At 42.6% G+C, this 26,081-nt stretch overlaps 1 protein-coding gene across 1 annotated transcript in view; it reads right to left on the reverse strand.

Moving 5' to 3' along the window:
• Positions 1-26,081, reverse strand: part of LOC139301274 (WD repeat-containing protein 70) — a 39,140-nt gene that overhangs the window by 11,926 nt on the left and 1,133 nt on the right. Inside the window, exons 2-13 of the mRNA XM_070924623.1 lie at positions 23,978-24,037; positions 23,772-23,855; positions 23,585-23,690; positions 23,206-23,434; positions 22,406-22,465; positions 21,770-21,903; positions 20,596-20,749; positions 17,596-17,672; positions 10,681-10,855; positions 2,328-2,427; positions 1,794-1,878; positions 1,560-1,698 (exon numbers count right to left, since the gene is read on the reverse strand). Coding sequence (XP_070780724.1) covers positions 1,560-1,698; positions 1,794-1,878; positions 2,328-2,427; positions 10,681-10,855; positions 17,596-17,672; positions 20,596-20,749; positions 21,770-21,903; positions 22,406-22,465; positions 23,206-23,434; positions 23,585-23,690; positions 23,772-23,855; positions 23,978-24,037 — 1,403 coding nt within the window. The remainder of the gene's footprint in view (positions 1-1,559; positions 1,699-1,793; positions 1,879-2,327; positions 2,428-10,680; positions 10,856-17,595; positions 17,673-20,595; positions 20,750-21,769; positions 21,904-22,405; positions 22,466-23,205; positions 23,435-23,584; positions 23,691-23,771; positions 23,856-23,977; positions 24,038-26,081) is intronic.

The raw sequence follows: 26,081 nt of genomic DNA on the forward strand, positions 1-26,081 counted from the left end.
TTCTTAGCAGAAATCAATCAATTACATTTAAACGCAATATCATTCTTTATACTAACTTCAGACTCACACTCCTTTTATATAAAGTGACTCAAAAAACTCATATTTAGATAAGGAAATGACAATAAATAAAAAATGAATTTGCTCTTTTATTAAATTTCTAAGATAAAATGGGTCAACCAAAACACAGAACGCCCTCCCCTCCCCTCAGTTAGTGCAACCGTGCAGCGGGATGCACTTAGTGTCGATGCTGTGCCAAGGTTTGCTAGCTAACAGCAGCTGGCTGGCAGGACAGGGGGATGCACAGACACACAAACCCAGCTTTTGCCCCCCCTCCCCTCTCTCGAACATGTTCACCCAGTGGCCCATGTCAAAGCGTCATGCCTTAGCCATGGAGACCAAGTTAGAAGCCATTATCCTCTGTCAGACCTCACAGTTATGACTGCAGATACACAGCGCTAAATCTGTTGAAAAGGAGAGACAGCAGGAGGAGGAGGAGCAGGAAGCAACAAAAAAAAAGGTTTTCTACTGAAGACAGCACCTCTGCCCTTCATTTCACACCTATGGCTGGTTGCCCTCACCAAATGGATTTCTGAGAAAGCAGGATTAGTATAAAGTATATAGTAAGCTAATGTGTTTGACAGTGTAGTCTGCGCATGTGAACGGAACATGCTGATAATTTAATTTCACATGTAACTCAAAGGCAGTACATATAAAAGCGTCAATAGCTGTCCTGCCAAGGGTTTGTGGGAATGACTTGCAGTAAGGAAAGGTCACATTACTCCGCTTTCTCATAGCTTGCCTCTAACCATTTAAAAAAAAAAAACTTTCCTCCTTTGCCTTCACTCCCCTCCATAACTCTAATCTTCCTCTGTATTTTCTCCCAAATACTGCTACCGTCAATCTTTCATCCAGAGTGAACATGGAGAAAATATAAGCTTCAGACTTATTCTAAAAGAGAAAATGTCTAGTCACTGCCAGAGGATTGCGCTAATTTCTCTTTCTGAGTGAACTGATATCGATTCAAATTACATTTTAGGCGATTTTTGTAGACTGGAGTTTCTAGCATTATTATTCCATAATTATACACAACAGAGGCTGCTGACTGCACTATTCTGCATCCGTCTCTCTAAATCCCTGCTGTGTACACTACCACATAGTTGCTGTTAGAAATTAATAAATACAGACTAAAATAGATAATAGACTGAAGTTCTAATCCGTTGGAATAATCCTGTGTTGGGTTAAATGGGGAGTTAAATAAATCTCCATGTCAGGCCAGTCAAATCTGTTTGGCTGTCATAATGAGGCCTTAGACTACTGTTGTTACAACCAAATAACAACATTTTAAGGCTGTAGTTTTGTTTGAGCCCAGACTACTTACGTGGAGGAAAAATGACATGCACATTGGTTTCATTATGTTTCATTGTGGATTCATTTTGTTTCTTTTCCACTGTGCATTATTTTGGGTAATTTTGGTTTGTAACCAACGTATCACATTAACCAGCTGAAAAACATCTTGCAATGAGCGCAGTTGCGGTTGTGGAGATCGAGGCAGAACTTACTGCGTTGGTGACTTCTATTTCATAGACCCTCTGAAAGGAAGCCCGGTCAAAGAAAACCAACTTCCCATTTCCCTCGTCTTTCTTCACTGAGGTCCCCGTTACAAGAAGCTTGTCGTCTGGGCTAAAACAGCAGTCGGTCCTAACAGGGGAAAGATTACACACATACAATATCAACAGCTAATAATCCACACGTCATTTACAGTAATGAAGCAGAAGGAAGTTTAAAATCCTCACATTGTAAAGTAGTTGGTCAGTCCATTAGCTACATTCACGGGCTTCTTGAAGTTACGTATATCCCATGTCTTCAGAGTGTCATCACCTAGAAAAGAGATAGAGGCATCAGGTCAACTGTAGATTTACTTTACAGAAAGTCACCACAGGGGAACTTTCTTCAAAGTTATTTACTTTTCTTGACTATACAACAAGGCTCTAAGAGTTATTTTTCATTTACAGTACAGAAATATGTTGAGTGAAGGACTCTACAGAGTTCCTGTTTGTCTTTGTGTTAGCAACCTCCCCGACTAGAACACACATCAGGGAGAAACTCACATGTTTATGAGGATAGATCTCTTGTGAGTCCTCTATGTTTTGTTGGTGGTGGTGGTCCCTGTTTACGTCTCTGCTTAAAAATCATCGCTTCGGATAAATGATCAAGCATTGGAGCTAAAAACTGTAGCCTCTGAGCTGGGCTGCTGATGAATGCAACTTCAACATGTGCAATAGCTGGCTGCGGGGATTAGAGGATACTGTAAGAGGTCTTTTTATTACCTCCACGTGAAGCGAGAGTCATGCCATCATAGGAGAAGGAGAGGCAGGAGGTGTCTGATCCTGGAATGTGTGCTTGCCGACAGTGGAACTTTGTGTGGACCTAAGAAGGAAAAGAGAAAACAATGACTGACCTCATAGATTTATACAGAGTCTGGTATAGTTTATGGTTTAGTAGTGATATATAACACAACTACAGTTGCAGAACAAAGTCCTGTGTAAACAGCAACGACCAGGTATTAGCCCGTGACTAGATGAATGGGTCAAATAAAGGTTAAATGCCATTTCATTATTCCATGTCATGTGCAAGGTCTGTGTATGAAAGTAAAAGTTTAGTACAGAGGTTCATGATAGCAGCAATTCACTTCTGTTTGTGTCTGATAAGTGTTATGTGCAAGTGAAATACTTCAGTAAATACAGAATCAAGTTAATTTATTTATATACTGTTGATATGTATCACAGAGACAGAAAAAAACTGGACTAGATGTAATTGATCATTAATTACAGAAGAAAATGAATAAATAGTGCAGTCCTGGCTCTCTCTGCCTTTTCCATAAACAGGCGGCCTTGGTCACTACTGCTCATCAATATTAAAAAGAGTTCTTATAATCTCCTGATGTACTACTCTATGAAACTGCCAATGCTCTGCTTCAGTAGCAGATGTCTCAGTTAGCCACTGCAGTAACAAAAAGACCTTTTCATTCTGTGTCTTCAAAACAACACACGGTTTCCATTTCCTCTGTGAACACCATACTATATGTTTAACTATGAAGCCCACTACAGCTTAAGAAATACCAGCTTTACCCACTGTACCCACCACACTCTTTAGCAAGACTGCAGACCACAGACATTTACCTTGGCAAGCTTAGGTGCCTGTCTGGCAGATGGTATCTTGATTTTTCCTTTGCTCCTACCTGAAACAGTATTATAATATTCCTACTGCGTACAGTTTACCAGCCAATAACGCACATCAGACACCCTTTTAACTGCAGCCCTGGGCTAACATCACCCTTTTGATTTTTTCTTATCATTAGCCGTCCTTAAACAAGTGTTATGTCGCACATGTCAACTACTTTAAAGTGATACATCAAAATATCAACGACCACCAGGATGAATTGATTTATCAAGAGAATAATTAGCAGATAAATAAATCATGAAAATAGTCTTTAGTTGAAGCCCTAAATCAAACACAAGACATAGCAGCTTACAATGGAAAAAGAGAGGTAGTCCGCACACTGAATACTACAGCCTCCCAGGCAATGTTTCCACCATCGAGGTCTTGGTCAGATGAATCATGTGAATTATTCTGCCCTTGTAACTATTTCCCCGGCATGTTGCTGTATATGAGAATGTGATCTTACTCAACTTGGCTGTGATGATCAGCATGCATCACTGAAAACCAAGTAGGCTAACTGACATTTCAGTTGAGGGTCATTGTATAGAGGTGAGAACAGACTGCGTACAAAAGCTGGAGGGAGTGGAATCACACTTTGTAGTAAAAAACAAACAAAAAAAAAACAGATACTGAGTTTGTTTTGAACAGTTTTAGGAGAAAGAGGCGTGTTGGTGGCATTTTTTGGGACACTTTAGAAACAATGAGAAATTCCCCAAGAACAAAATATTCCTAATGAATCCCAGCCACTGCAGCCATGTTCCCCCTGCAAACAGAAGCATTTTAACTTCTCGTCTAAACAGCTGTTTCCAAGATGGCCAGCCATTCGGTGTACTTTCTCAGTGCTCACTCTGAGCAAGTGGTGTACTACTGTAGTGCAGTGTAGGGTGTGTGTGCCAAGGTCTGAAGCTCCAGGCTGGAAATAACCCAGCTCAACAACCCCCACCCCCCACCCCCCACCCCCGCCCCCCTCTATCTTTCTCACACATACATACAAAGGAACAGCAAGAAGAAAAGCTCTCTAAAAGTACACGGCCACTCAAAATGTGGACAATGAACAGAAGTGAAAAAGGAGATAACCAATAAACAAATACAATGACGTTAAAATTCATGTTACTCTAGCTAACCTGAAGTTTGTACTCTAGATTTTACAATTAGGGATGTAGCTAGTTATTACTTTCATTGTCGATAAATCTCAAAATTCTTTCAATTCATCATTTAGTCTATGTCCCTCACAATTTCCAAGAGATCATGGTGACGTCTTTAAATTGCTTGTTTTGTCCAGCCAATGTAAAAGTAACAAAAGCAATACATTGTCATATTTGAGAAGCTGAATCCAGCAAGTGTTTTTGACATTTTTGCTTGATAAATGTCATAAACGACTAACCGATTCTCAAAAGATTCATTTTCTGTCAGTAAATGAATCAGATAATTGTTTTAGCACTAACTGCAATGCCTTGTTGCCTGTGTCTTTTCTCCGCTTCCTACCACATTTACTTCCCAGTGCCTTAGAGTTACCTGGACTCAGTGCAGCCAGATTACAGAGATCGATCATTAAAAGACAGTGGTGAAGCAATAGTCTGGGAAGTAGCCTTGCTAACACTCAAACAAACATAACCTTGGTTTATACAGCTACATTTTCATTAATTCTAAACGGAATGCAAATAAATCAGTGAAAAGAGAATTGCAGCAATACAGGCTTTTGACTCAGAGAGGTGGATAAGGAATTTCAAGTGAGCACAGAGTGTGGAAGACAGATAAGAGAGAGAAATATAGAGAAAGGCTGGCAAAAAGAGCAGGAGAGAGTGGAGCGCGAGGTGAATGAGTGATGTGTCCTTATGATACAATGAGGAAACGAGGCCATACTTCACTTCCAAAGTAAATGGAGGGAAGTTATTAACTTGGACGAGACAGATAACACCGTTACCTTGAACTGTAGATAACATGGATTCCACTTTTTCAGGCCTTGGCCATTTAGCCTCTAGTCTCCCCGGGGATAAATTTCTGCTTCCCATCATCATTTTACAGCTTTGACTCAAATTCATTCTCCTCGTTTGTTATCTTAGATTATCTACCTATTCTTTCATTTGCTGCATTAAAATTGACTTGGTTGAGAAATAAAAGTCAAAAAGTCAATTTATTATAAGAACTACATTTTCTAATCTTACAGCAGGGGTGGAACAGCTTGGCCACAGGCTATCTCAGCAGCTAAAGCATAATGTATAACACACAATACTCCCTCTTGAGGTTGCAAGGTGACTGCCTGAGCTTTGAGAATTGACTACTTTATGTAATCAGCCTAAAACAAAGACATTGGGGGCCCCATTTCAATCATGCAATCACAATGACCACCGCACCACTGTGTGCATGTGACAATGGAAGCGTATCCAAACATACAACATGCCCAATCATATAGCTGCGAGTGCATCTATGCATGGTAGGCACATATAGGTTGCGTGGGGTCAGTGGACTATGAACAGGAGGGTATGCCAGTGAACCATTTTCTTCTTGTCTTATGAACTGTTGCATGAAGCTCAATGGCACATCATTAAAACGGGTCTAGTGGAGAGGATAGTCCAGGCAGGTTTCTATGGTTTGCAGGAAAATAATAGCGTTGTCTGAGAGTTGCAGGGACGAGAATAAATGGCCCCAAACATGTAGATATTACACCATAAATATAGTGCAAGGGGAAGGTGATGAAATCTGCTTTAAGTAACTCCAGAGAGAATTGCAGAGATGCGTTTGTTGTTTTTTTCTAAAGCATGAGCTCAAAAGCTCATGTTTTTCACTATAGCCACAGAATTTCTCAGGTCAACTAGTAAGAAAAGTTATGAGCTCTTTTTCGGCCCGTGATGAATCATTCCGCAAAACGTCTTTTTTCCTCTTTTTGTCTGACATCTTTCTTTCTAAGATTAACACCATCTGCTGCTAGCACATGCTGTGTTTTTTTTTTTTTACCCCTTTTATGTTGTATTGTTATGTTTTACTGTCTTCAGTGTCTGTTTTGTTTGCACTGAAGAGAAATGTTTACTGCATATCCATTTATATATTTAAAAAATATTCTCTCATCCTACCAGACAAACAGGTGGAATGAGTAAAAGACAACCCTTGTCTAACTCTGGAGTAAATTATGAAAAGAAAAACAGAGACAAGGATGCTAAATGGGTCAGGAAATACATTTTTTAAATCAGTCAGTAAAGGTAGTGCCTTCAATAGGTAGCTCGTGGTTGTTCTAGCTGTTTATTGCAAACATACACCCACTCCAGCTATTTCTAGATCATTTACTGCTGTTGTGAAAGCTTGAGTGTTTATTTACTATCCTGATGTTGGCTGGCATTGGTAGATGCCATGGTGTTTGCTTCCTGTGATAATCTACACAGCCGGCTTGTGAAACCGGATTCTCATACGTTGTTTGAAACTTCTCTCACGCCTTGTGACATCCTCTGTAAGCTGTGCCCTTCTATCCAGCCTAAACTGTCACGGTTTTATTCAGCAAGCCAGTGTCAGTATTTTTCTACACACATGCATGTATTACCGTTTCATATAAGATTGTGCACACACAGAGCCCTAATACACATCTACACCCATTCGACAGCAGGAGTTGATAAATAGCTGAAGGAACACAGCATTGGGTTTCATCCTCAGCAGACTATGATAACAATCTACCACAGGGCCAACTGTTCCTACCACGCTATCTGAGTATCATTATATAAATACTGCGAGGCTCTGCCTTTCCCCAACCTCCATACTTTTACAACCGCACACCTGAAAGACTCAATGATGCCCACTGTGCAGTCAGTTGTAACATCTCACTCTGACCTCTGCTGCTTTCTGAGGATCGAGTGGCCAAACCGCAGTCCTGAACAGCTGCTCTGATCTTTCATGGAAATGAACAAGTGGTGATGTTGAAGCCACGTGTGTGTGTGTGTGTGTGTGTGTGTGTGTGTGTGTGTGTTAGAGGATCACACTGGAGTGAGTGTCCACATAATCTGACCATTAAAGTAACTGTATTGTTCTATGTCTCAGCTACAAACTGTGCAAAAAACAGTAGGACTCTGTACATGTCGTTTCCAAGTCTTTGTTCAGGGTTAAAACATGGGTGAGGAATGGGAACCACACTGAAAGCTCTCACATTCACCTGATAAAAAGCACCTCTTGAAGGTCATTTAGAGATGGTTTGTCACCACATGTAGAAAAGGTTGAAGGAGGGAAGATCAGGCTGTGTGGCATTGACAGAAACCATGGGCAAGTCACAATGGAGGCAGTGGGACTGAGACCCGGTGGAAATGTTTGCGACTGTCTTTAGATCGCCTGGGGGACCAGTTTGATTGCATTTCAAACGCTTTCATGCAGACATGTTCATGACGAGGGCTGTGTATGCACTCTAGCTGGTCATCAGATCCTAGACAGTTTCCTAAACATTTTCATTGGACTTTAAGGAGTTCTTCTGTGATTGTCTGTTTTAATCTTCCACAGCCCCCATCTTTTATGACCCCCAGAGTTACTAGTTTACAGTGATACTGTGCAGAGTCACATCACCGTGTTGAGGGTCCTATTGGGCCGGTAACTGTAAATTATGTGCTGGCCAGCACTGGTGGTCAATTTATGAAGGTGACAATAAACTGTGTATGACTAGAATAAAAACGGGGTGCTGAGTGGAGAAAAAGGAGTCTGAAGTAATTTTATAAAGAACAAGATGGACTGGAGGCAAGAACCATAAAGGATTAAAAATGTAAAACTTCTCTGAGAATTGCACTGAGGGACAAAGCCAGCAAATGCAGAAAACAAGATAAAGTTTGCCATGCCATCTCATGATAACACTCCCCAACTGAGTAGTTCATCAAAACCACCTCTTTTGGGGTCCCACTTTGAAGTCTGGAAACATCCAAGTCCGCCAATGACATCATAACATTCCCCCGGTCTCTGTGGTAATGTTTTTGAACGAGGGCCTGCGCCCTCTGTGCACAGACTTCCACAGAGTGCACATTACCTGGCAACCATTTAAATGCAGTCTTGTAATTCTGGCACTGACCCCTCTGGTCAGAGAATGAGCATGCAATCACTCTCTGTGGCGGTCCACTAAAAGAGACCTACTTGACTCCCGTCATAGGATCAATCAACTCAAGTCAAGGTTCAAGAGCACGATGTGTCATCCTCAATAGCTTCTCTTCAGGCTGAGCTCTAGATCAAGGTCATGTACGTGATTGATCATGATTGATCCGCCTGCATATTCCGGCCATGAGTAATAGTGGCGATACAATAGGAGATAGGCCTCCTTTGAGTGGGGGAGGGAGCGGCAATAAAAAGCATCGGGAGGTCAACTCCTTTTTTGGCTTGTGGCTGAATTCAAGTCAGCAGCACAGGTTGCTGATTAGGGCAGAGGGCACCGACTAAATTCTTGAGCCATTCAGACAGAGCAGGCTCCAGTGGTCAGGCAACAGACATGACTATTGTAAGCTGCTATGGGACGCAGGGTAAATATTTAGTTTGGAGAAAGAGGGGTAATAAATTTTGAGAGCTTTAACCCAATCACTTGAAGACTGCTGCTATGAGGAGCCCAGGGGTGGAGGAGAGGGGGGAGTCTATACAACACGGGTACATGGAAGCTCTGACAATAGGAAAGTAGTTACAGGGAAAACAAATCCTCCATCTATCTACATTTTTTGTGCCCTGTGATTACAAAGTTGACTGTTGGGAGTAATTATCATGTAGCCTACTTCCCATTTGACTAATCTGGATAAGCCCCTCTGTCCAATCAAGCTGTTCCAACTCACTAACTACAGCTTAATTGTCACTGTCACTATTCTCATATGGAATAACAGAAGCATTCAACCTTGTCCACATATGGGGTTGGACAGATGAAAGGATATGTAGTGGGACAAAAGAATTAGAGTAGAAATGTGCCAAAACATTGAGGGCAGAAAAACAACTTTGATACTGGTTGTCTTAAGTATTTAGCAATATCCGTGTGCAGTCCTCCATCAATTTTATTTCTCTGTCTAAAAATGTGGGTTTATAGTGTTTTAGGACTCCCAGGTGAGTCACCACAAAGTATTTCTCACACCGTGGAAAAAGCAACTTGGGAAACCATGTTAGCAAAAGAGCTTTCCATAATGTAAGACAATACCAAAGAGGAATGATGCCTGCAATATGTCTTTGAAAATGCTGAATTATGAGTGCTGCAGGTCCCCTAAGCCCCCTATTTCAACAGAAATGCACTTCTCCCCCTTCTTTTTTCCTCTTCCCATCTGTTTCGTGAAGGTGAATTTTGTGTGTGAACAAGCGAGCAAGCAGTAAGCTGCCAAACCCACTCTGTCACTGATCAACATGAAACAACAGCAAGTCATTTGCTTTTGCTGCCCACACACTAACCAGAGATGCATCACTGTGGCAGCCATCAAGACTCAAAGGTAGACAGGCAGGCAAGGGTTAAGGTGTAACCATCAGTATGTCATAAAACATTCGAGAGACCCTGAAGATCTACTCGATGAAAGATGGAGGAGATGCATTCTCCAGCCCTGAAAGGAAGTCATTTTTATCCACGGTGACGATTTGTCAAATAACTCAAGTGAAAACAGCCAAATAAGAGAGAGCAATGCTACTCAGGAGCCAAGATCAACTATTACCTCAACTATGTGAATCTTGAAGAATGGAATGAACACTTTGATCACTTAATTGCATAATTAACTAATTGTGGAAAATATACAGAGGGAAATTGTAATTGGGCCTCCCAGTAACTTTCATGTAACTCAACTCAATCATCACACGTCAATTAATTCAGTTACATAATCTATTTTCAAAGCTATTTTGAGCCATGCTAGTGGCGCGGCTCTAGGGACCACTTTGGTCCAGAGTGAAATATCTCAATAACTATTGGCTCACTTTGATGAGCCCTTAACTTTTCATGTTGTGCCATCGTCAGATCAAATTTAAATTTGTCCAATACTTTGGTTTGTGACCAAATACCTGCACAACTAATGACATTCCCATCAGCCTGAGCTGTACTAGTGCTAAATACCGAATGTTAGCATACTAACACACTAAACTAAGATTGTGAACATGATAAACATAGTTGCTTTATGCATGCTGATGCTAGCATTTAGCTCAAAGAGCCACACAGAGCCGCTAACGTGGCTGTAGACTTGGATGGGGTTTGGATGGAATAAGAGTGACACTGACCCAATCTCACTGCCAGGTACCTGGTTAATGTGATAACAGGGTCAGTACAGGTCAGACAGGCTATTTAATAATGTTCTCAACTACTCCCAGTTTAGACAAATACATTTCAAATCCCGGCATTTTGAATTCTGGTCAGTGTTAGTGACTTGTTGAACTCCGACCTCTCTGGCCTGTGACCGGGTGACCCGAGTCTCATGACTCTGCACCCGAGGCCATAACAAAACAGACATCCTATGTTTACAACCTACTGCACATTGTGGTGGTTGGTATGTGTGTAAGACTCACGCTGAGGTTTCTGTCCCAGATTTGGATGGTGCCATCCTGGCAGCCTGCTGCAATGAGCTTCCCATCGCGGCTGTAGGTGCAGCATGTGGGGGTGACCTTCTTCCCCTGGAGGGTGCGTGGTTTGAACACAGACTTGTGTTTCTTCTCTGAGTTCAGGTCCCATGTGCGCACAGTGCTGTGGAAAGACAGAGAATGTAATTCATCCTCGCCCAACATGAATCACTCATAAAATATGTATCCCTCAAAACATATTTTGTCATCAACACCATCCACCACCGTAATAAATCTGAAATATATAGAGATACAATGTGCCCCAGCCAGTCTCATGAACATAAGGTTAGGCAGCTATGTGTTTCAGGGTGAGGGGATAGCAAACAGTAGATCAGTCTGACAGGCATGTCTAAAGCTTCCATGAAATCCTTGAACACATTACACAACCTGGACCACTGAGAAAGAGGACTTTTCCTACAGTATATGTGCAAATAGGAGGTTTTATTCCAAAATGTCTTCACATTTAAGCTCAAACAACAATCCCTGATGGTTACTGGTTTATCATTCAAACATCGAGCAAAGACTGACTTGAGTGGTATTATTTAAAAAAAATTTTTTTTTTTACATGAACTAATAACGTCTAATAGCATACTTAATGTTTCCATCAAACCACTAAAGAATTTACATATATTTACACTTAAACAATACAAAGTGAGGAGATGTAGTCTTCTCTCAATCAGCTAATTAAATACAAAAGACATGTGAAACTTGAGTTAACTTTCAAATGATCAATTATTCATTGCAGTTGGCCGTCATGTGACTCAATTATCTGTTCAAATGAGAAAAAAAGGATGAAGTTACTCAAAAAGCCCTTAGAGCAAGAAGATTATTTAGGCTAGAGAAAGCAGTTGTCCGTATTTCTGCATACTTTGAATTTCAAAGTAGGGTGGACAATGATCTGAGAACACCAAGTTGTTTAGGTTAAAACAAGGTGGAACATTTCACCTTTGACCCCGTTGGCATGGCTTGCTGTCTAGAGGATGTCCAAGCAAAAGATGTTGCACACAACTTCTACCCACCTAACCTAAATCACTTATCCTTTCATTTAACTAGCTCCATATCTTTTCAGAGCTTTTGTGGCAACCAAAATACGTGTATAAGGGATGCAGTGATAAAAAAATGAACAGAAAAAAAGAATATAGAAACTGATGAATAACAAAAATGAGCAGCACTGCTAGTGACCTCAAGAGCCTTAACCCCAACATTTATTTATTGAACTATCTGCCTACACACAAACATGTTTAGCCAACCTCTCACACAGCCACACCAACACCCAGACAGAGCGTGTCCAAATGTGTCTGTGACCCACTGCTTGCTTTAGTGAGCATCTTGGCCTTTGGGTCACAAGGTCGGGAGAGGAGTATAAACACACAGGCAGGGCTGCTACTAACAGCCAGGCAAGGATTCTTCCGTGGCCGGCTACAAAGTCACAGACACACACTCAACTGTGTTTGGATAAGTCTAACAATGTGATACAGATGCCAGCTGAAGACATATGGTTTGAGTGAGAACTGGCAAGGGTCAAATAAAACTCTGTTTGCTGTTAATAAATCAAAAAATCCCCTGCTGGAAAGAAAAGATGCAAAAGCCACATATATAAGGAGGTTGCCCAGTACAACCTGGAGGCTACTGCATTGTACAGTAAGTGTTTACATGAGCAGATATATAAGTTTGTGTGTGAGAGTGAATGAGAAAGAGTGATAGCCACCGACTGGATGACAGATTGGTCCACCTGCTGCCTCACACAGACATCTCTATTTTGTTTACAGAAGACTTTAGGCGTCTGTCAAGCCAATAAAGACAACATAACCTTTCGTGTAGTGCACAAAACCTGGAATGCTATTTATCGTAAGGGCTCTTTCCAAAACATGGCAGTGCTGGCTGTCAGGGGGGATAGAGCAGAGGGGTTGGAGCCCACCAGTGTCGAGCCAACTATGAGCATAGGGCAAAGACTGCACACCCTCACCTGTCAGGAGCAAGACATAGAGCAGGGGAAGAGAAAACTCTCAGTTGGTAATTAAAGTGTAAAACTTTCTGTCCCCCATCAGAGTAACAAAGATCAAGAGAAGTAATAATTAAAATGAGCAGCAGCTTCACCTAATTAAAGTTGCACCTTTTATTCCAGAGGGAAACATCTGGTGCAGTCTCAAACCTTATTCTCTCAGAGGAGGTGGTTGTTTTGGGAAAGTAATAGCAAAGAAAGAGTATGAGATGTCAAAATATTAACATGCGGCATGAAGAAACCACCAAAATCATTCAAGGGCAATCCCTTCAGCCAGTCCTTTTCCCTGCAACCCTGTTTTCCCTTCAATCAGCATTCCCCTTTTCCCGCACAAACGCTTCAGAGACAGAGGGGTGAATGTAATAAAATGAGACCCATACATCCTCAGTCATGCGTGTACACTTTACGAGGTAGCACAGTCATTCACACATCAACTGAGGAGTGACAGCTCCCCAGGCCCCAGATTTTATCTGTGCGTCAGGTTATAGGCCTAGTGGGGGTGATGGTTGCTCGGATCACTTTCCCAGATGATAGAGATAAGGAAGGGAGAGGGATAAGAAAGGGGTACGTCTTGTATAAGGTCGTTTATTGGTCGAATTCCAGTGATAGGGACAGGCTGTGTTGCCTGATGGCCGGTTGACTGACTAACTGGGCTCTGTTATGAGAAAGGCGGATTAGGAGGGGAAGATGCTCCATCTTGCATCGCAGCTGAAGAAGATAAAGTGGGGAAGTAACAAAAGGATTTGGGAGGAGGCAAACACAGTGGCACTCAAGCAAGGAAGCAAAAAGTAGAAACACTCTGGTCTAAGCACAGGTGCACTGTGGGTAAAGTGAGATACTGATTCAAGCAAATTCACAACATTATTCGTGTGGCTAGAAAAATCAACCTAAAAAGGCCAGGTGAGACCACACACTACAGGAACAAACTGCTTGACTCAAGCTAAAAGAAGTCAAGACAGCTCTTCAGATTTAATCAAGCAATCTGGCTGATAAAATGCTTTCCTACCAGGGAGGAAGTGGCCTCATATTTAGTTCAACAAGAAAAGAAACACTGTATTCACACACTAAAGAACTAAAGGTTACTGTCAGTCAAAAATTCAGCCATGGCTGTAAATTGAACAAGAAGGATAAATGCACTATGGTATGTGCGTTCTTGGGCAGGATATGGAACACTTGCAGTGTAAGGCGGGCAACACTTGGAGACAAGCTGGACTGTGGATGAACCTGATGTGTTAAACTGTGCAAATCGCCCCAACATGCTCACACACACTATGTGATGTCTGTCCTCACTCTTCGTCCCTGTTCCGTCACGCAGATCACACTTAATAACTCAGCTGTAATGCCCTTTCCCCTCTCCCCTCAAAAAATCCAAAGTAAGCGATCACCAAGCATTTGGCTGAGAGCTTTGACAAATAGACAAACGACTTACTTGACAAGATCAGCATGCTAGCAATGATCAATTAGGACTCAAAGGATACAAAAGTTGAGAGAAAGTAATACTGGCTTAAAAAGCACAGGTGCTGCCTGCTCCCATGCAAAAAAAACCCATAATTGATTCCCAGGATTTATCCAAGCAGCAGATCATGAATCTGCTTTGTGTGACTTGTGCGTCACATGTATCACATCATGTGTTTGGCGTTTTGTGTTCCGCAGCAGTAAAAGGACCTGCCATGCTGTCCTCTGGGTCTCTCCTTACATACAGCTACACATCCAAGTCCAGCTGCAGCCTTGACAGCAGGCCAACGCGAAGGGAATCCCTGGCATTCAAACCTCCTCGAAACATTCCTCAAATTGTGTGTATTTGCGTGTACTCAAGCGCAAGTGTGTCTCAAGACTCAACAGAAGTAACATGTGGTCCCAATTAGAAAGTCGCCGTTTGTCCTATCCTCTGCTCCACTGGCTGAAACTTCAGTCACAAAAAAAGCATAACATGAATTTTTCATCATTCTCCTGGGGCACTAGAAAACAGCATAAAGTGAAACCAAGAATCAGTAATGTCATGTCCTTGTAGCCACTAATGCAAAGCTTTCCACAATGTTAGTTATAGTTTGTTAACAATTCTACAGTACGTGGTGCAGTTTGTTAACTTTTAACATAATTTATTCAAGAATTGTTAAGCTACTACTGTTTAGGATTTTGTTCATTAGAAAAGGCTGCAGCTCACTAAAGTCCCTGCCATAATTTTAGTTTACTTCAGGTTCAATCCTGCCAAAGAAATACTTCCACCGGGAGTAGACCCAGCACATACTGCCTTCATTTTCTGAGAGATAAATCTGTGGTTTTCAAACAGGTGTACAGCCTTTCAGGAAAGACTGCAAAGAGTGTCTCAGTGCTTAATATGCATTTGGACCCATTGGATCAAACATGAATAATGTTAGAAAACATTTTGCCGTTTTACAATTGCATGACTCTCAAACAGAATGACAGAAGAATGTGAAATGTTGACACGTTCACACCAGTCGGAGAAGAAATGCTTTTCACCAACGGACTTGAGTCGTACAGTTCTGCTGAAGCCCCATTCAATCCTCAGTGTGCAAGGACAATCACTGCCACCCTGCTGCTGCATTATTATGCTTCATCAGTACTTCCTCTCAGGGAGAAAAACTCTGGCTAAATGAAATCATTCAAGGAGCTGGGAGGCAGTTCTTATGAATGAGATTCCATACAGCAAGGGGGACCTTTAATTAAGGAGCTGGGCGGTCCAGTGATCATGCTTAATAACCTATTCAAATAAACACAACAAAAGACTCTCTAACTAGGCTGACACAGGAAGAAAGACATGAAAACCTAGGCTGATGTTTAAGCAGATACATCCAGTAGCAGACACCCACTGGTACTATTGGCCAACTGCTGGTCCATTCTCAAGAGGCCCAATGACGACAGTCCGGCCTCTGCAGACTGCATAGTTCTTGAAGTGGAGGGAGCAGCATACATCATGAGGTGGTGAGGGGCAAAGAAAGGAAGAAACATTGTTTGATGGTCCCTCCATAATAACTGGAGCATTACTGATGGAGCTAAAGAAGGATGAGCAAGAGGCAACCACCACAACAGTAGGAGTGGAATAGGCTAACACGTTTATCAACCAAGCAAACACAAATCAAACCTTTTTCTTTCTTCAAAATCCCAACCAAGACTCACTTCATAAAATGCTAGCTTAATGTACAGACACAGGAGCTCTGCTCTGAGGATCTCAGGTTGTCCTCTCAATGATGCTAAAATTTACCAAGGCAAAAAACATGCATGCTAAAATCTTAAATGTTTAATTCTGAAATTACTCTAACAAGTAAAATTGTTTTTAAAAAGAGTTTAAAGAAATACCTAATGGCACAGAATACCATCCCCTCTTCAAATAGGACATGTTTTGCTATATAATATCTAATATCTATCGTCATTTGCAGTTTTATGGTTGTTGATTTCTCTGTTGTTTACTTTTGGATTTTGTAGTTTACTTGTTTGTTTTTGGTTTATTATTGTTTTTTGCTTTATGATGTCATGTTTACTTGTGTGGACCCCAGGAATAGTAGTTGCTACCTTGGTACTGGCTAATGGGGATCCAAATAAAAATAAATAAATAAATAAATAAATAAAGGGGTTACCAGAAAAACAAGGACTAAAGTAATGTGATCTGTATGTTCGGCACCTGTTTAAACCCTGGCAGCTACATTCTGTTTGCACTGGAGGAATGAGAGGGGCCTTTGATTGAAGAAGTGGGAAGTTTGAAGGGTAGTGGTTCGACCAAGAAAGTCAAGTACAGCACTTCATCAACCCCTGTATTGCACTGCACATTACTAACGTGATGATAAGTAAAAGAGCAATGTGAGAGATTTGACACGGGGTTAGACGGACAACATCTTTCACCTGTAAATCACTATAGGCAGTCCCTCCCTCTCTATCCTTCGTTATCACCGCCTCTTTCCATCTCTGAGACTCAGGTTGCTGTGCTGACCTGCTCTGCTGCTATGAACCCTACTTGCATGCAGCTGCTCTGCCTGTGAATGGTTCCCTGAGCGCTCCCCTCCGCTGTTCTCCTGTGAGCTGGCCAGTGGCAACACCCAGTGCTAACGTGCCAGGGGAGGATTTCCAGAGCCTCAATAAGAGCTAAATAAACCAGCCTCCACATCTGGGAGAGAAGTAACACTGGTAAACACTGGGCCACGGCCTGCCCACAAAGCCAGGCCCTTGTTTCCACTTAATGATGATAGCCCAGGGTTTCTGCACTGCTGCCTGTCACACTCACTTAGACTCATCACTGTGGTCTCGCTCGAAGTCACACGTATTCACTCACAAATACTCACTCACACCTAAACACACGGCAAAGGGTTACAGCTTCTGCAGTCGGACAGGACGGGTGCTGCTTTTATGGAGGTGGAAGACTGCTAAAGCTCTACTTTCTGAAGCAGAAAGATTATAAATATGTGTGTGTGACGTCTCATTATCTCTAGCCGTGTTCCTCTGGTCCAAATCACTGCATACAAATAGGGCTGCATTTGGATGACATCCAGTCTAAAATGTGTCATGTGTCAATGCACAGCTGTGAGGCCAGGATACCCTTTCCAGAGGCATAATCTGGACTAGAGGACTCCCTGCTGGTGACAGACAGAGGAAAGCAAAGACATGCAGACGTTAGTTGCCGAGTAAGGATGACTCTGAATAAATGTTGGACAAGTAATCATAATATTCACAAGGTGTGTTTAGGAATCTTATAAAATACGCCACCTCCAAAAAGGATTGTTTCTGGATGTTACTCCACATTTAAAAATATTTTTCTGCACATCCTGGTAAGTCATGGAAATATGAAATAATGAAACAAAACAAGCAAAAACAACTGCCTACAACTCTCTCTCCACTTATTTAAAACTCACCCATCATTGGAGCAGGTCATGAACTCTTCTTTCATCTTGGGATGCCAGCAGCCACAATTCAGCATTGCTGTGTGGCCCTGAAAAGAGCAGAGGGTGAAAATTAACAAACTGCACACTTTTAACAGGCACTAAATTGTTGTTGCTGTCCTGTAACTAGCTTCTAGTCGCTTTGAGGTGTAGCACACACCTGCGAATCAGGTGGTTTATTGTGGATCCAGTCTGCAACATGGACATTCAGGGTTGCCATTTGCCCTACAACTGTTTTCAAACTCATTTGATATTTAGTAACCAGCTGTAGCAGTTGTAGCCAGTAAGAGCTGGTAGGAAAATAAAAGGGGAAATGTTGCCAGGAGGAAACAATGAAGGTGAATTCATGAAGGTGTATTTTGCAATCTTATTGCATGCAAAGACAGCTGTTGTTCTCCTTGAGCCAAAACTGCTTCAGAAAACCAGTTAATTATTTCAGGAGTGCTGTTACGGTTTGTGACGCTGCATTTTCAGAGTGTAGTGTAAACTGCATGGCAAGTTTAAAGCCTGCATCCAGAGAGACTCGTCTACTACACATATAAAAGTTCCTGGGAGGCACCAATTATGTTGCCTAATCTGAATGCACCTTTAAGGGCTCTCCCTTGAGGAAAGGATTTTTCTGGACCTTTAATTTGATCATATTGTAACCTTGGCCTTCCTCGACATAGGCCTCGCCTTACAACTGAGCCAGTGAACTCTGAGGCAGTGCAGCAGGCTGTGTCACAGCTTCAAACAGCGAGCTGTAACTTTTAGACATTTCCTCTGCTGGAGTAGTCCTGTGGAGAATTACTCACAACAAATGACTTCAAAGCATGATGACCTAGAGAGAGGCCTCCCCCGGTGCCAGGTCAGAGAGGAACACTTCAGTGGGCTGCAAAGAGGCTTCAGACATGACATACCGCTATTTGACAGGATGTTCAAGAATGCAGAGCCTTGCATGAGCAGTGGTTGACCAAATGACATTGGTATGTGTGCATCAGGAAGAGAGGCCTGCCTGCTAATTGTCAAATACTTCAAACACACTACTTTAATAATCGATAAAAGGAAACTGTTTAATGACTAATAACAAATTGCTCTGTTGTTAAGTTTTATGGTAAAATACACACCCACTATATGATGAAGTTAAAGCTCAAATGGGCTGTGAATGACTGCTTCCCTGCTCTGTGCAATAACATCAAATTAAACAGAATCATCCATCGCAAGTTTCATGATTAGGGTGAAGGAGCCGCTACCTTCCTAAACAAATCTGATTCCTCTTCCTCAACAGTTTAGGACAACAAATTGCCAATGACTAAAGAGAAACAGACTGATATTCATACTAACAGTTAACAAAAATAAAGCATGTTAATGACAAACAGAACCAGGAATAGAAACCTCCCTGATAACAAGAAGTAACTTACTGGGGACAATACCAGCACACTCAGTTTGTTTTCGTTACAATTGCATCTATCATAAGCGAAACAGGTTTCTGTATTTGTTAGTTTAAGTGCTAAATAGTCTTTTGATTAATCAGTTAGTTCATTGACTATTAACAGAAAACTGACATCAATTTAGTTTAAGTTATTTAAGTCATTTATGAAGCAAAACGTTCTCTGGTTTCAGCTTCGCAGATGTGAGGATTTGTTCCTTTTCTCTGTTTTTCACTCAGGATTTGAAGATTTGACAATTTTAGGATATCAGAAACTGTGCTGAGAAATTATTTCAAAAAACAACATATTGTGTCATTCTACTCCATGCGTAATATATATCTCTGTGTGGCAAATCTCTCTGCACAAAGTGGGATGAGGAAGGAGGCAAGTAATTGTCTGTCAACAGAGGCACAGTGCAAGCAAGGACTTAATTATCACATGAGACACAGCTAATCGACTGGGACATTGTCAGCGGGCCAAAACGCATTTTCATTGAACCAAACTCTCCCATCAGCTCCAGATGGGACTGAGCAGGACAAGAATGTAGGACATCCAGGAAAACACTACTTGTAATCAATGGGCCTTCACTTGTTCAAGTAATCCATATGGGTGGTATAAACCATGTCTAAATGCACTGCAGCTGGCACAGATGGTCAGTGACCACCAATACGGCTTTCTTAAACACAGTAAAACCCAAACATGGACACTTAATTAGGATCCTCCTTTGTAGATGCAGGTACAAGCAAGAGATGAACCACGACAGTCCTGAAAGCATGTGGCGTTGCTCTCCCCCTGAGACTGCCTCTGGCTGGTCACACAGCACAGACCATTATCCTCACATACAAAAACAGACCAGCTCATGGCTACACCTTGCTACCATTATGCGTTGGCAGGATCAACTCACAGAGGAGAAAAGCAGTGCATCCAGCTTGTGTTTAGAATTAGCAGTCACTCTTGGGCACGCTACTGTTGCTATAGAAGTGAAAACATGATTACCTGTAACTTCCTTCGGTTTTAATCTACATTTTTAGAATAACAATGGATCAAATAACAATGTGAAAGGGGTCTTGCATAGTGATGAACCTGACAGAGAATTATCACTTCAATCTGCAGCTCCGCTCAACTTTAAGGAGCTTTATAGCGAGTTTCAGCTCATCGTTTAACTGTCCAGCAGCAACTTTACTGATTTGGTTCACTCTCACAGCAGCCCCAGCAGGCAGCTGTTTTCAGTGACAAAGCTCTAAAACCCCACTGTACAATACCTGCGTAGCACCAAATGGCAGTCAGACATAGTTAGCAACTAACTGGTGAACATAGTGGAGGTTTTAGCAGCTAAAGAGAGTCAGATATTTCCCTCAGGAGTTGGTAGAGACCAAAAACAAAGCTAAAAGAGAATAAATATTGGACTTATATTAATCAAGTCTCTGGGAACATGAAATGAATGAATGATAATGTTGCTCCATAACAGCTGGATGTGTAAATAAGGAACTGCTTCCAAGTTTGCCATATCATCGTATGATGGCAAGTTGTAATAAACACAAACTATATGTGAGCATCACTTTACCTTGGTATTGGCCATATCCACAATGTACTGGTCTCCCTTCATACATTCCATGACATTGAAGCCATCACGGTCCAACACCTTGGCCTGTGCATTGCCAGAAACCACCAGGATGACATCACCGGTGATGCTGTACTGCAGGGACCTGATCTGATGGCTGAGGGGGCAGACACACAGAGGACACATGAGGAGGACATCTGAGACAAAGAAGACACTTTAGTTAGCATTTCTGTAGTGCTGATAAGTTCTGATAAGTGTCTCGGTGCCTGTTTGCAAGCCATCTGTGAGCTGTGATTGTACAAGACTTCTGCACCAAAACATTGTTATATAAGAAGCTTTTAATCCCTCAAAGGGTTCAGGGACAAAAACAAACAATAGATACATGTAGCTATAGGAACAAAACAACATCTGATTTACATCTGATGATTGGGCTCTTTGATCTACAACACGCAACAGACAGAAATGGAAAGAATGATAAAGCACTCTTTGAAACATATGACACACATGATGCATAATGAAACACACTGAAGGAAAATAAACATAAACCTGTTATTACAAACATCACAAGAAAAAGGTATGCATAGTAAAAAAACAACAACAACTTTATAGGGCTATTTAGTGCTTTTTAGAATGGATATGTAATTTTTATGACATATAAGGTTTACTAAACAGCACCAAATGGTCATTTTCCTCATTGTTTTAATTTGAATGAGCTCACAAGTTGCCTTTTTGGGTCAGGAGGAAAGAGGAAAAGTGGACCTCAACAGCACAGCTTTCTATATGAAGCCCAGTTTGTTAGTAAACCAAACAGGCTACTGGATCACATTGTAATCAAATTAAATGTAGCGTAAATTTCTGTTAATAAGGGGAGGCCTGCTCCAGCTCAGCCCACTGGTTCCCAAAACCAAAAAAGATCTTTGATGATGGCCTCAGTGAAAGACAGAATAAACACGTGCATATCTCCACCATCTGCTCCTGAAAGGCTCATTTTGAATGAAAAGGGAGGATGTCACAGAGTTAACATGAGGCTCAATGAAGCTCAACAAATGTGTGTGTGTGTTTGTGTGTGTACACTTTGGCACACAGTGAGTGTACTGGATGTTTGCATGAAACTAATTAACCACATGTTAAGCAACTGTGTTGATGTTCCACGTTGCGTTCTCAGAAATGGACTCACCACTCACAGGGCTGGATGGATCTGAAGGCCTGCAGAGCCTGGTCCATCCCAGCAAAATCCCAGAACCGCACATCATAATCGTACCCACCGGTCACCAGACGGGCTCCAGAGGGGTCTAAACCAAGAGCTGATACCTGAGGAAACAATTACCATATTTAAAACTAAAAGAGAATCTGTGTGGCTCAGAGGACAACCAACTGAGGAAGGTTGCTTCTGTTGCTAGAAATATTTGACAGTGCAGTCATACTGCCTCCTCTAAAGGCAGCAAAAATAAATAGAAGCCAAATATTTAATTAGCACTGGATCTGGATACCAGATTGGCTTCATACTGAAGACACAGAACTCAAAACAAAATGTACTCCTTTTCCCACTGCTACAAAATATCAAGTGAAAAAGCTGCTGCTCTTATTCGTAAAATTCAGCACAAAGTTGAGTAACCTTGGCTCAAAATCCAATAAAACTGATGCAGATCTCCAGATGTTTTTGTGTGAGCTTAATGTAAATAAAATATGGCGCTGATTATAAGCCACTTAGGTGGAATATAGACCTCCTTCTTTCTTACCTTTCAAACAGAAAGTCATTGAATACATTTCCATAGAGCCACATAAGCAACAATTATAATCACTGAGTGCTTACTGTCTTGGTGCCGTGCTGCAGAGTGATCTCATGAGTGTCTGGAATCTTCTTCACTGGATTCTAGGGCGGAAAGTCGAGATGAACATAAGGAAACGTTAAAAGACTGAAGAAGGCTGGATTAGGTGTGTGATTACAGTGTAGCATTTCATTCCAAGATCCAATTACACATGACATTTTAACTTTAATAGGCTGTGTGACTAAAAAGTCTGGAATCACAGTCATCTGCTGCAAATGATTGACTGGGAAATGTTACACTGTTGGATGTAAAAGGTTAGGATCTGAGATAATTCACTCGTGGCGTGAGACATTTACTTCCCTACATGACAGAGTGTGAATACTCTTCATGTGAAAACCAATGCATCACCACACTTTTGAGTAATGCTGCATTTAAGATGCCGGTTTAAGGTGGCAGACATTTTGGTATGAGAAAGAAACAGAAGAAAACACCAATTACTGATCAATAACACAAGATCACAGTTGTCTCATCCTGTATAGTGTAACTAACAACTGATTATATTTTCTTGTGCTGCCATCTATTGGTGAAAATTTTAAAAGCACCCTACAACACAGAACAAGCAGGTTCCTTTATAGACCCTTTTCACTGAAGACATTGAGACACAGTATAAGCACAGGCGTAATTAATAAAATTATTGATTACTGAATTCCATTTAGCTGCTATGGTTTCAGAGTCCTGGTATTGCGCATCCTGGCTCACTGTCATGACTTACTGGGACACTTGAATAAAAGAGTCTGGAAATATTTTGTAATGTCTACTGTTAAGTGGGACATTTCAGACATACATCATCATCATCATCATCATCGTCGTCGTCTTCGTCTTGTGCCTCCCCTTCATCATCATCTTCATCACTTTGAGCCGTACTGCCTGAGTAACCTGGTGGTTTAGGCAGCCGCACGCGCTCATCGTCATCGTCCTGGGCTGCATATTGAGGGGGCAGTGGAGGCCCGATGAGCTCTGAGTCGGAGTCGGAGTCTGAACCACTGTCACTACTGCTCTCACTCTCCTGTTTTCTAAAAGGAAAAAAACATAATTGTCAGTCAAAGCAAAAACTTATCTTACGCTTAGCAGACAGACATGTCACTTGTAGCCTCTGAGGCAGTGGCAGCCTGTAATACCAAACTGTAATACTGTATTCACTCAAACAAATAATCCCTGATTACCTGGAAGTAGCAGCTGCAGCTTTGTCTTTCTGAGTTTGGGCTGATGACTTGACTGATTTGGAGCTCTCCCCTTCCTCCTCCACCTGACTATCTTTCTGCCGCTCGTCTAGGGAAGCAACAGTTACAGTACAGTTACACACATCCTGGGGACAGAATGATAAATAGCTCATCATGTTGGTAAACCTACCTAATACACGCTGACTCCTCTCAATGGCTGTGCGACGGGTCTGCTCAAAAATGGCATCCAGGTCAAACGTGCGGGCCTTCTTACCTGGAGGGAACGAAGACTGCGTATTTTAACAACAACTGACACTACCCATATTGTCAGTTTATCATAAATAACACGAGCTAAGCATGTGAAATTATTAACTATTTGTGCTGGACTGTACATACCAAACCCAGAGAATCCCATGACAGATGCCATGTCTCCATCACCACTCATCTTGCCTGATGCTGCAAAAGAGGCAAGTAGATTGTTTATCATAGCCTGGGATATCTTGTTTATTATGACAATTTGCTTTTCATGTGAATGCTCAAAAGTACAGGATGCAGACTTCTTGGTTGTTCTTTGTAAGCAAAGCAGCTTCGACTACAGGTGATCCTTCAGTGACACTTTGAGGTAATTTTTTGGTGAAATTGCTCTAAAGAAAGAAAAAATACTAAGTATCGGGTTGTAAAATATGTGAAAGAAACATATAAATCATATATCAGCTTCTGTGAGGACTGCTGCGTACTAACTCGGACCAGGGTGAGTTACAACAACGACAAACCCTGGTTCACAGCAAGACTGCGACAGCTGAGGTTGGAAAAGGAAGAGGCGTTTAAGAGTGGCAACAGAGCAGAGTTTAAGGAAGCCAAGTACAAGTTTAGCAAGGCGGTGAGGGAAGCTAAACGACTGTACTCAGAGAGACTACAAGACCAGTTCTCCTCCAACGACTCTGCTTCTGTGTGGAGGGGGCTCAGGCAGATCACCAACTACAAGCCAAGAGCCCCCAACTCTGCTAACGACCGACGCCTCGCCAACAGCCTCAACGACTTCTACTGTCGCTTTGAAAGACAATGGGACAGTTCTGACACCATCCCCCACACCATCACCCACCAGCTCCAGCACAACAGCCCCAACCCCCTCATCACACCTGGGGCTGAACTCTCACACCTCCTACCACCACAGCTGCCCCCCACAGCACCCCCCACTCCTCCAGCATCGACACCTCTGTCTGTCCTTGAAAGAGATGTGAACAGACTCTTCAAGAGACAAAACCCACGTAAAGCTGCTGGACCAGACTCCATCTCCCCAGCCTGCCTGAAGCGCCGCGCCGATCAGCTGTCTCCGGTGTTCACGGACATCTTCAACACCTCACTGGAGACATGCCACGTGCCAGCCTGCTTCAAGGCCTCCACCATCATCCCCGTCCCCAAAAAACCAGGGCCCACAGGATTAAATGACTACAGACCCGTCGCCCTGACCTCTGTGGCCATGAAATCATTTGAACGCCTGGTCCTGTCCCACCTCAAATCCATCACAGACTCTCTGCTGGACCCCCTGCAGTTTGGCTACAGAGCCAACAGGTCTGTAGACGACGCCGTCAACCTGGCTCTACACTTCATCCTCCAGCACCTGGACTCCGCAGGATCCTATGCCAGGATCCTGTTTGTGGACTTCAGCTCTGCCTTCAACACGATCGTCCCGGCTCTTCTTCAGGACAAGCTCTCCCAGATGAACGTGCCTGACCCCACCTGCAGGTGGATCACAGATTTCCTGTCTGACAGGAAGCAGCACGTGAAGCTGGGGAAACACGTCTCAGACTCGCGGACGATCAGCACCGGCTCCCCTCAAGGCTGCGTTCTTTCTCCCCTACTCTTCTCCCTCTACACCAACAGCTGCACCTCCAGTCACCAGTCTGTCAAGCTCCTGAAGTTCGCGGACGACACCACCCTCATCGGACTAATCTCTGGAGAGGATGAGTCTGCCTACAGGTGGGAGATTGACCACCTGGTGACCTGGTGCAACAGCAACAACCTGGAGCTTAACGCTTCAAAGACAGTGGAGATGGTTGTTGACTTTAGGAAGAGCGCAGCCCCACCCGCCCCCATCACCCTGTGTGACTCTCCAGTGGACACTGTGGAGTCCTTCCGTTTCCTGGGCTCCATCATCAGCCAGGACCTCAGGTGGGAGCTGAACATCAGCTCCCTCATCAAGAAAGCCCAGCAGAGGATGTACTTCCTGAGGCAGCTGAGGAAGTTTAACCTGCCACAAAAAATGCTGGTTCACTTCTACACTGCCATCATAGAGTCCATCCTCACCTCCTTCATCACTGTCTGGTACGCTGCTGCCTCCACCAAGGACAGACGCAGACTGCAGCGTATCATCCACTCTGCAGAGAGGGTGATCGGCTGCAACCTTCCATCTCTTCAGGACCTGTACTCCTCCAGGACCCTGAGGAGAGCAGGGAAGATCGCTGCCGACCCCTCCCACCCCGGACACCATCTGCTCGAC

The sequence above is a fragment of the Enoplosus armatus genome, chromosome 18 (genome assembly GCF_043641665.1).
Source record: "Enoplosus armatus isolate fEnoArm2 chromosome 18, fEnoArm2.hap1, whole genome shotgun sequence".
NCBI lineage: Eukaryota > Metazoa > Chordata > Actinopteri > Centrarchiformes > Enoplosidae > Enoplosus > Enoplosus armatus.